We start from the raw sequence: 12,140 nt of genomic DNA on the forward strand, positions 1-12,140 counted from the left end.
GTAAAATCTCAACTAGCTGATGTTTTTCTTCCATTAGCATCAGGCTTCCTAGAAGGAGATAATTTAACAGTGATGGTGACCCACCCTGGCAAATATTAGGATATCATTTCTTTGATTTATGCTTCCCTCATATTTATACGGCAGTTTATAGTTTTCAAAGCAGTTTTATATTTGTTATCTCTGAGCTATCAGCTCTTTGAGAATTGCAACTGAGACTTTTGAGCAGTTGCTGTAACTGCATCCAGTTCATACGATTACTAATGAAAAAGGGGTACAGCCTCATCTTGAGACTTCAAGTTTTGTTCTTTTTCCATGTATTGGATGTATTCAACATGATACCCTCATAATTAATCATCATATAGGGTATGCCAAAAGTAAAATCATATTCTTAAGCTAAGGAAAGGAAGAAAATCCAGTATCTTAGTTACTTTTGAATAAGTAGGAAATAATTTTTTTTTTTTAAGATTTTTATTGGGGAATTGGGGGGATGGGAACAGTGCTGGGGAATTGGGGGAAGGGGAACAGAAAGTTGCTGTCATTTTGTTCTTCAGTCTAGTTGTGGAGGACGTTGCTTCACTGGCCCAAGTTGGCACCATCATTGCGCTCTTCCCGGGAGAGGCACATCAGTCGCCGGCTTCTGGACAGCCGCTCACTGCAGCTGCTGGCCGCTCACTGCGGCTGCTGGCTGCTGGCTGCTGGCAACACACGGTAGCCCATGGCAACCCACTGCCACAGGGGCTGCAGCCTACACTGTCGCCGGCGACTCACAGCAGCCCAGCTTCAGGTTGAGCTGTTGTTCAGCATCTTAGCTGTGGAGGGCAGTGTCAGTGGCCCTCATATGTGGGATCCGAACCTGGGACCTCTGGTGTCCCAAGCCAGTTCTTAACCATCGCTCCACTCGGCCGGCCCTCTTTATATATTTTGGATTTGAACACTTTTGAATATAAAATTTGCAAATATTATCTTCTCCCATTCAGTAGTTTTCCCTTGATTTTGTTGATGTTTTCCTTTTTTGTGCAGAAGCTTTTTAGTTTGATGTACTCCCACTTGTTTACTTTTACTTTTGTTGTTCTTTCCTTTGGAGTCATACCCCAAAAAATGTTGCTAAGAGTAATGCCAAAGAGCCTATCTAAGCCTATGTTTTCTAGTAGGATTTTTATGGTTTCAGGTCTTTCATATTATTTGAGTTAAATTTTGTGTGTGGTATAAGACAGTGGTCCAGTTTTGTTCTTTTGTATGTAGCTGTCTTGTTTTCCCAGTACCATTTTTTGAAGAGACTGTCCTTTCCCCATTGTATATTCTTGGCTCCTTTGTCCTTTGTTAATTGACCAGTATATGTGTGGGTTAATTTCTGGGCTTTCTATTCTGTTCCATTGATCTATGTCTCTTTTTATACCAATATCATATTGTGATTACTATAGCTTTGTAGTATAGATTGAAATAAGGGAGCATGATAACCTTTGGCTTTGTTCTTCTTTTTCAAGGTGGCTTTGCCTATTTGTGAACTTTTGTGATTCCATACAAATTTTATAGTTATTTGTTCTAGTTCTGTGAAAAATGCCCTTGGAATTTTGATAGCAGTTGCATTGAAAGTGTAGATTGCTTTGGGTAGTATGGATATTTTAACACTATTAATTCTTTTAATCCATGAGCATGGAACATCTTCCTGTTTATTTGTGTTTCTTCAATTTCTTTCATCAGTGTCTTCCAGGTCTCAGTGTACAGGTCTTTCACCCCTTATCCATTTGGTACAAATTCATAATGAATGATCACTCTGATATCAAAAAAAGGTTAGCAACATTGTTGCAACAAGTTTGTGAACTTAATTGTCGGACTGGTAAGCTCCTTTCTGGGAGGTATTGTCAAGCTGTATCTATCTAGGCCAAGGGGTGCCCAAGGATGTTATTTCCCTGCTTATGTTCCCTGGGATCACCTCCATAGCTTCTAGATGTATGGGAAACCTGAAGCCCATTCCTCAGGTTAAAGCTCCAGGATAAGTAAATATAGATCCTTTTCACAGGGAGCCTGAGAGTGTGTTTCAGTCTGCTGTTTGTGCAGTGCCCTGAGGGTCAGCACTGTCTTTCCAATTGTTAGAGTCTTGTGGAGCCCAGGAGCACCAACCCTGTTGCCCACGAGGGCCAGGTGATCCAGGGGCATCTCCTGTGTGGATTGCACATGCCCTCTGGTTTAATGAGGCAGCTGGAGAGTGTAGGGGTGGAGTATGCTCACTGTCTTTAGCAAGGCAGCAGGAATATGCCTTGACTGTGCACCTGCAGGAGGGTGTGTCCTGTATGTGTGCACTGGCTTCAGGGAAGGAGTGGGAGAATGCTGTGACCATGTGTGCTCGCCTGTCCCTGCCAGGGAGGGTAGAGTGCTGCGACCACCTGCGCTCAGTGGTTTTCAGCAAGGCAGCAGGACGGTACCATGGCCACTCACCACAGCCTGTCCTAGCAAGGCAGCAGGACGGTGCTGTGTACACACTTGCCTACCTGTGCTAGAAGGGCAGGTGGACAGAGCACATAGGTGTCTGCCAGCACCTCCATCGCTGAGGGGAATTCAGATGCCCCATGCCCCTCCAGCAGGTGCTTTAAGATTAGCAATGAATCGGCTTCACACATAGGCTTGGTGCTTTGCAAACTCTGCTTCGTGCTGGGTTTTAGGATGAGTGAGACCACATGTGAGCTGATTGGAAGGAGAATCTCAGTTCCCCAGAGCCCTTTGGGCCCCTTGGACATCAGGCCTTTGCTTTTGAAAGCCACACATTTTAGAGGCTCATCTCTCTTTGGTGTAGATCTCAAGGGTTGGGGTGCATGATGAGGGGCAGAAACCCCTTTCTTCTTCAGGAGAAATGCCATTCTGCTGAGATCCCTTTTTGTATTGTGTGTTGCTGTGCTGGGAGTGGAGGTTTTTCTGGCAAGAGCGTGTCTCTGCCTCTCCTAACCATCTTGATTTGTTGGGGAGTAGCAGTCCATCTAGTTTTCAGAGAGAAATGACCCACATGTAGCTGTAGATTTGGTGTGTCCCTCAGAGGAGGTGAGCTGAGTTCAGAGTCTGTCAGTACCACTCGCTATGTTGGACCTTTTGCCCCAAAGTTTTTTTTTTTTTTTTTTTAAAGATTTTTATTGGGGAATTGGGGGGATGGGAACAGTGCTGGGGAATTGGGGGAAGGGGAACAGACAAGTTGCTGTCGTTTTGTTCTTCAGTCTAGTTGTGGAGGACGTTGCTTCACTGGCCCAAGTTGGCACCATCATTGCACTCTTCCCCCGGGGAGGCAGATTAGTCGCTGGCTTCTGGACGGCTGCTCACACTGGCTGCTGGCTACACACGGTAGCCCATGGCAACCCAATGCAGCAGGGGCTGCAGCCTACGCCGTTGCCGGCGACTCATGGCAGCCCAGCTCTAGGTTGAGCTGTTGTTCAGCATCTTAGCTGTAGAGGGCAGTGTCACTGGCCCTCATATGTGGGATCCGAACCGGGGCCCTCAGGTGTCCCAAGCCAGTTCTTAATCATTGCGCCACTCGGCCGGTCCCAAACTTCTTTTTTTAACCATATTTTTTTTACCTTTTCTTTCTCTCGCTTGTTCTATTCTTATATTATGCTCCTCTTTCTTCTTTCCTCCCTAACTTGTCTCTCTCTTTAACATCCTGAAATAGTGGTAAGCCACCCATCCAAGTCAGCAAGAGTCCTGGCTAAGTGGCGTCATAGGGTCCTGGTTGATGTTTTTTCTGTATTTTGCATATGCAATTTTTTAACTACACTATAGAAAAGTGAGTACATTTGACTTCCTCATTTGTACCTTTCTCAAGTAGAAACTGTAGAGTCTTTTTGTTTTAATGACTTTTTTCTAAAGTATATTGGGGTGAACACAAAGTGGAAAAGTTTCTGTGAGACCAAAATACTCCCCCAAACTTTGGGAGATGTTTACATTTCTTCTGCTTTTGCTTTGTTTTATTCTTAGTGAGTTAATTCATTCAGGGCTGCCTTCCTCCCCTTGCTTTTACTTTTTTGTAGCTTTTAACCACACCAGTTTAGGGTAGTATTTTGCTAATATGTTAAAATACTTTTCTTCCAATGGAATCTCCTTTAAAGTAAGTAATTGTGGATTTTCACAACTAATTAAACCTGTAACAAAAGATACTGGTAAGGACTTAATCTTAAAAGGACAGCTATTGCTTTGACAAAGCACTTAGCCTAATTTATAGAAACATTTCTCTTTTATTTGAGGTATTTTGCATCAGAGTTTTCCAAAGTATTTCCTAAGAATACATATTTATCCCTTTAATGTTTTTTTAAACCATTTTAAGGGACTTAGTATGTTTTGTGGTTTATCAAATAAGGGAAATTAAAACAACTTAACCTTAGTCTCATTAAATACATTATACATACTTGGCTTTAGAGAGTCAGGAGGAAAATTGAACACTTGAAATTTAGTTTTTAATTATTGAAACTGCTTTGTATTCCAAAGTGTATCAAAGGTGTACTAGTTGCCATTTGCAACAAGATCCTGAATAAAAAATATTTTCTCAGTTTTAAATGTGATTGTTGATTTCTGACTTTTTCTTGTGTTGTCTTGTAAAATCCTGAATCCTGGCATTGGGAAGGTGATAGCCATTTTCTTAACCTAACTTTATTTTTCTGGTACCACATTTGCATCGTTTGTATGATTCTAGATGCTTTGGCCTTGAGATTCATACACGCTTGCTAAACAGTATATAGGAGAAGGGAAAGGAAGTCATGGTCAAGTGGGAATTAGATCCCAGCGTTGGTAGTGCGATCATAACATCAGCAGTGAGTCTCTGGTGATTTCTTTTGACGTTATCTTGGAGAGATCAGTATTGTCTAATGGTTTGTTAGTAAGTCTAACTAGACTCTGAAGCTCTTTTGGCTTATGATGAGTTTCGGCCTAATAGTAAATATTTAGGGATGTACTGTTTTAAAAACTAATCCATTTGGAATCTAAGATAATTGTTTCTTTACTTATTACTAATATTTTGTCTGTGTAATATCTAAGAGAAAAATTTTATAAATTGAAGACTAGCTATTAGATATTTGATAATACTATATTTAAATTGGAATAGTGATAGTTCTTTGGGACATGGTTTTACAACTGCCACTGTATATATATCTGATAGAATTTGCACATTTTTCTTTGTAGGCACATGAGGCAACATTGGAAGCCAGAGCCAGTCCAGAGATGAGTGATCGAATACAGCAGTTGGAGAGAGAGATTACTAGGTACAAAGATGAATCTAGCAAGGCCCAGGCAGAAGTTGACCGCCTCTTGGAAATCTTGAAGGAGGTGGAAAATGAGAAGAATGACAAAGATAAGAAGATCGCTGAGTTGGAAAGGTAAGGAAAGGAAGTCGAACAGAGACTCACTATGTTCAAAAGGTTAAAGTATGGTTTTAAAACTGTGTACTTTTGGAGACATGCTTTTCAATTTATCTGCCTCTCTGAATTTAGATTCATGAGTGCTTGATGTTACTTTATTATCTACTTTTTATTCTAAGTCAGTGTTAAATTCGTTGTTGCAGTCTTTAAAAGGCAACACAGAGTGGGAATAAATTGGGAAGCTATGGACGTCAACATGATTGGTTGGAAAAAGAGAAAGTATTCATTGATTAAGAAATTAAAGTTTTCTGTTGGCTAATCAAATGAGTACAAATAGCCACTTGCTGTTTAATTATTTGTCTGTCTAAGAACCAACTGAGCCTCAACTTCAAGGAGTTAATACTTTTTCATTGGTTGAGACCAATTTTTTTTTTTTTAAAGATTTTTTTTTTATTGGGGAATTGGGGGGATGGGAACAGTGCTGGGGAATTGGGGGAAGGGGAACAGACAAGTTGCTGTCGTTTTGTTCTTCAATCTAGTTGTGGAGGACGTTGCTTCACTGGCCCAAGTTGGCACCATCATTGCGCTCTTCTCTAATGAGGCAAATCAGTCGCCGGCTTCTGGACGGCCGCTCACTGCGGGTGCTGGCCGCTCACGCTGGCTGCTGGCTACACACGGTAGCCCATGGCAACCCACTGCCACAGGGATTGCAGCCTATGCCGTCGCAGGCGACTCATGGCAGCCCAGCTCCAGGTTGAGCTGTCGTTCAGCATCTTAGCTGTGGAGGGCAGTGTCGCTGGCCCTCACATGTGGGATCCGAACCGGGGCCCTCTGGCATCCCAAGCGAGTTCTTAACCATCGCGCCACTCGGCCGGCCTGGTTGAGACCAATTTTTGTTGAGCTGATTCTCCTTTGGGCTATGCATTTTTAGACTTGGACAATTTGTAGAGAAACAGGCTATTGCTATTATATCAGTGCACAGGCCAAATATAGAAGAAGGAGGGACATTTTGAGGACAATTTAGGAGACTTGAATATATTTATGGAGCACTGACTTTGAATTCTTCGAAATGAACTATGTTTGAACAAATCTGGCTAGACAGCTCTCTTAGAATTGTCTTTGTCTTTTTCTCATTATGGCTTAATATACTAAAGATTATGCATATGCCTCTTGTCCTCTTCTTTTACATCCACTATATAGTTAACATAAATTCCCAAGTGCATAGAAACAGTTCTTCCATTAGCATTTCTTTTATCACCCATATTCTTCTAAAGAGTCAAAGACTGACAGTGACAGAATGAAGTCACTACTCTAAGTGGCTCCTTGGAGCCTGATTCTTAGGAATATTTTTATTTTTAGTCTCTTGAAGGTTGGGAAGTATTAGACTACATTCATAAGTGTTTACTAAGCTTTAAATTTTTGAGTTACAGTATACTTGATGTTTTCCTCTTGAAGTTATTTTTTTTTCTATTCTGTACCCATAGAATTTTAATTTTCAAGAAACTAAATAAAGTCCAATCCTCATATTTTTCCTTCACTATTTTAAAATTGTGAATAACATGGGCTAATTACCTACTCACTTATTTTCTTATTTTGATATTTACTTTATTCATATTTTCTGGTTTTGGATAAATTCTTTCAGTCAAAATTAGCAAATTACCAGTCTCAAGATTAGATGATGTGTGTTTTTGTATGTCTTCCTCTATGTTTGCACTACATCTTCCCTCCCAACACACACATGCACCCCTCCTTTACATACTCTCATGAATACATGCCTCTCTTTGCTTTTGTGTCTGCCTGAAATCAGCAGCAGTATGGCATAGATTTTAAAATACCATACTTTTGATGGATTAGTGAATGCCCATTAAATATATTGCAATATTTCAGAAAGGAAATTCCTTGATAAAGTTTCCATTTTTGGTTTGACTTCTTGTATTAGAAATCTATGTTGAAATTATTGCTTGCTATTCCAGGCAGCTTGCTTGAAAAATGATTCAGCTCATTTTGGACCCAGTACTGATTTTGGGAGATGGAAATGATTTGAATGAGCGTAAGAAATAGGATTAAATCTGTATTTGATATCCAAAGCACAACAAAGAGCTTTTATTAGCCACTGTATTTCTCAAATTTTGAGAAAAAGTTGTAAATGATCTACTCTTTCTATGGAATGTAACATAAGGTTGACAAATCACTGGTCATGCAGGGTTGTAATTTTGTTTTAGGATTCGACACAAAGTTTTTTGGCTACACAAAAAGTTTTTATTTAATTTTTTAATTAAAAATTTTTTACCTGCTTTAAGAAACAGTTTTTAAAACTCAGTTTTTGCTTACTGGCTTTGTAATTTGTCACTGAGCAATATAGTTAAACATAGGAGCAAATAGTCAAGGACAGTTGGGATTATATAAATACGCCTTTTGTTCCCAGATTTAGTTCTGAGGTGCAGGTGTGTGCCTGCTGTTTTCCACCTCCATTTGTTTCTTGGGTTGCCATTCCACTATTTCCTGTGTGTGGGTATCTGTCTCCCCATAATTTATGATTTGAGTCTCTTCACCTTTCTTTTGACTTGTTTTATCATGGTCCTATTCCATTGGGGTTTGGGTCTCTGTGTGTTTATATGTATTCCCTCTTGGCCGTGTGTGCTATTTCTCAGAAAGCCCATCTCCTGCAGTGTGTACATTCCACACCAGGATTCTGTCCCTGCACCATTGGGGGTTTGTTTGGGACTTCCTGGCAAAGTGAGTATTATGGAAGGCCACAGTTCTGTACTAACTGAATTCCGGCTGCTGCTCTTGCAACTGCTGGGATCAGCTGGGAATTTCACTTGATCAGAATTCAAAAACAGTTGGTTACATGTCAAGTTGAACTGTACCTCTTAGGTGCATTGTTTGTGGATAAAGTGTATGTTCTCACTGGTAAGATTCTGATATTCTCAGTTCTAATTTTCTTAGCCTTTGTTTTTAGCCCATCTTTTATAAAAAAAAAAAAACTTTATTGGGGAACAGTGTGTTTTTCTAGGACCTATCAGTTTTAAGTCAATTTGTTGTTTTCGATCTAGTTGTGGAGGGCGCAGCCCACCATCCTATGCGGGAATCGAACCAGCAACATTGGTGTTATGAGCACCGTGCTCTAACCATCTGAACCAACCGGCTGTCCCTCTAGCCCATCTTTTATGTGGTGGTTCTCTTGCTGGAATGCTGTCTAAGTATTGGGTTGTCGGAAAAGTCATGACGCATGTTTGCAACAGATGGCACTAGTTCATTTTTGGAAGTACTAGAGTCATTCGCATCTATGATATTGCTATGTCATTTGACAGTTGACAGTTCTAGCTTCATTCTAAAAAAAAATTGAGCGATTTGATTGAGTTTTGGAGATTTTACTAGTTAAAACTGTGCATTTTTGCCATATTTTACTGTTTTACTTCCATAAAGGGAAGAACGCGTGTCAAGCTTGTAAAAAGGTGCATAAAGTTTATGGTGACAATGCTCTACAAGAACATCAGTGCCAACAATGGTTCACGAAATTCCGTGCTGGTGATTTTGATCTCAACGACGCTCCTCGGTCAGAGAGGCCCACCGAGGTTGATGACGACAAAATAAAGGCATTGATCGAGTCAAACCTACGTTACACGACATGAGGGATTGCAGAAACATTGAACATCCATCGTTCAAGCATGCACAACCACCTGAAGAAGCTGGGATACGTAAACAAGCTCGATATTTGGGTGCCGCATTAACTCAAAGAAGTTCATTTGACGGCACGAAAAACATCTGCAATATGCTCATTAAATGTGAGAAAAACAATCCTTTTTTGAAGTGACTGATATCTGGTGATGAGAATTGGATTGTTTACAACAATGTGGTGCGCAAACGGTTGTGGTCCCAATGTGACGATTCCCCTCAAACGACATCGAAAGCAGACATTCATCGGAGGAAGGTTATGTTGTCAATGTGGTGGAATTTTAAAGGTGTCATGTTTTTCGAGCTCCTACAAAGGAACCAAACAATCAATTAGAATGTGTGCTGTTGGCAGTTGGACAGTTAGAACGAATCCATCATCCAGAAACGTCCAGAGCTTGTTAATTGTAAAGGAGTTGTGTTCCATTGCGACAACGCGAGACTACACACAAGTTTGATCACCTGTCAAAAATTATTGGAGCTTGGATGGGATGTGTTGCCACACCCACCATACTCACCTGACCTTGCGCCACCAGACTGCCACTTGTTTCGCTCTCTTCAAAACTCTTTGTGTGGTATAACGTTCAATTCAGATGAGGCTGTAAATCAGCACCTTGTTCAGTTTTTCGCAAATAAAGACAAGTCCTATGAACGAGGAATTATGAAGCTCACTGAAAGTTGGCAAAAGATTATCAAGCAAAACGGGAAATATATCATTTGATCTTTGTTCTTTATATAAATAAATGACCTTTGAAAAATATAGACAAAGGCCGGCTGAGTGGCACGTTGGTTAAGAGCTGGCTTGGGATACCAGATCTGAGCAGCAGGGCCCTGGTTTGGATCCCACATGAGGGCCAGTGATGCTGCACCCTCTACAGCTAAGATGGTGAACAACAGCTCGATCTGGAGCTGGGCTGCCTTGAGTCACCGTCAACGGTGTAGGCTGCAGCCCCTGCTGCAGTGGGCTGCTGTGAGCTACCACGAGTTGGCTGGCAGCCGTGAGCTGCTGTGAGCCTCTGTGAGTGGCCGTCCAATGGCTGGTGAGTGACTGCCTCACCCGGGAAGAGCACAATGATAATACCAACATGGGTCAGTGAAATGACATCCTCCACAACTAGACTGAAGAACAAAAGGACAGCAACTTGTCTGTTCCCGTTCCCCGATTCCCCAATGCTGTTCACCTCCCCCAAGTCTCCAATAAAATCTTTAAAAAAATAAAAATAAAACAAAGTAAAGAAAAACATAGACAAAATACGTCATGACTTTTCCGACAACCCAATAGTAGTCCCTTAGCCAATGTAGGGGTGTAGGACTCATTTCTGAAGGGTGTGCAGCAGCCTTCTAAGTGCAAAAATAAAAGCAGACTGTTACAATCGTTGAAATAAAGAAAATTTGGTTAGTATTCTTTTAAATTTCTTAGTATTTTTTATGTAACGATATCTAATATTAAAAGGTTTAGATTAAATCATGAAGAATTCTCAGACCTATTTGTAGTCTTGAGAAAAACCAATAGCCTCTTACACCGCTCCTATAGAGATGATTTAGTGCTTATACCACTGTCTTGGACTACTGCAATTTTAAAAAGAGGATTATATAGGAGCGTAAGTCCGTCCATACATCTGCAAATATGAAACATTTTTTCCCAATTAAATCTAAGAAGTACTATACTTCTAAATTTATATTCCCATATTGTGATATATATTAATTAGTTGGATTTCAACCAAGGAGTTAGAACCAGTAGGAGAGATACACACATACATACTATATATATATATATATTTATTACAAGGAATTGTAGTATATATGTATATTTGTACATATATTTAAACATATATGTATATTTACACACACACACACACACACACACACACACACAGATTTATTGCAAGGAGTTGTCCTGCATGCTTACCAGGGGCTGGCTAAGCAGGACTGAAACCTGCACAGCCAGCTGTCAGGAAGAGAACTCCCGTGGGCACGGGCCAAAACTGTGGTCCACAGGCAGAACTTTTTTCCTCTCCTGGAGAAACCTCAGGCCTGCTTTTACAGCCTTCCAAAGAATTCAGTTATGCCCATTCCGATTATCTGGGGCAATCCATTTAAGAAGCTTTAATTAAATCTGAAAAATACCTTCATAGCAATACTTAGGTTAGTGTGTGTTTAAGTAACTGGGTCCTGTAGCCTAGTGAAGCTGACACTTCAAGAAAGTCCTCACCTGGTGGTTCTGGATAGTCTTTATAGAACAATTTAAGGAAAAAAACAAAAACAAAAACAAAAAATTAGAACTTGACATGTTCTTATATAACTAGATCAATTTAGAGTAGCTTTAGGAACCCTGAATATAATGGAAAATTTATCTTCTACAGTGAGCACATTAGCATTTTTATTTAGATTCATAATGAATAGGCTTTTCTTTGGCATAATGTTTAACATACTTAGTAATGTACTAAAATTTTGATAGAATTCTGACATGAGCATCTTTTCAGACTCCTGAAAGAATTGTTCGTGTTAACTTTTCACTCATGCTGTTCCTTTTAGCTAAATACTCCTATCCTGGCAGAATACTGGAAGCAGTACCACATATTGTGATTTGCTTCATAATACAGAAAAATTAATGAATCCACAGAGTTTGGTGTTTGCAGCACAAACCCTCAGTTTACTCTAATGTGTCATTTAGATTAGATTCAACATATCACTTAGAAGCTTTTATATGTAGGAAATGGCAACCATCTTCTGATTTTTATATAATTTAGGTATCAAGGATTGCTTTTGGGTTATCAGAGTTTATAATTTCATTGATATAAAGAATAATAGAATCTATTATTGTATAACCTAAATAATTAATGAAAATGTGGATTTAATGTTTTTCCTAACTTGTGAGAATATAAAAACTGGGATATTAATAGATGTAGATTTCATTTTGGGGTGCTTTAAAATTTAGAGGATGGATTAACAGATGAGAAGAAAGGATATACTTTCTTGTAAGCCTTAATCTTTGAAAGTCCTAAACTTCTTTTTATTCCTTATTCCTTTTGCCTGGTTACCTTCCCTTTAAAAATGCATCTTTAAAAAGACCACTGTTGGTAAGATTTATAGTTATCAAACTCTTAAAATAGTATCCAATCTATGAGTTTAGTT

General features: G+C 39.8%; 1 protein-coding gene across 1 annotated transcript in view; it reads left to right on the forward strand.

Moving 5' to 3' along the window:
• ERC1 (ELKS/RAB6-interacting/CAST family member 1) overlaps positions 1-12,140 on the forward strand; it is a 543,350-nt gene that overhangs the window by 197,337 nt on the left and 333,873 nt on the right. The window contains exon 12 of the mRNA XM_019654119.1: positions 5,155-5,348. Coding sequence (XP_019509664.1) covers positions 5,155-5,348 — 194 coding nt within the window. The remainder of the gene's footprint in view (positions 1-5,154; positions 5,349-12,140) is intronic.

Source organism: Hipposideros armiger, unplaced genomic scaffold, assembly GCF_001890085.2.
Source record: "Hipposideros armiger isolate ML-2016 unplaced genomic scaffold, ASM189008v1 scaffold_213, whole genome shotgun sequence".
Lineage (NCBI taxonomy): Eukaryota > Metazoa > Chordata > Mammalia > Chiroptera > Hipposideridae > Hipposideros > Hipposideros armiger.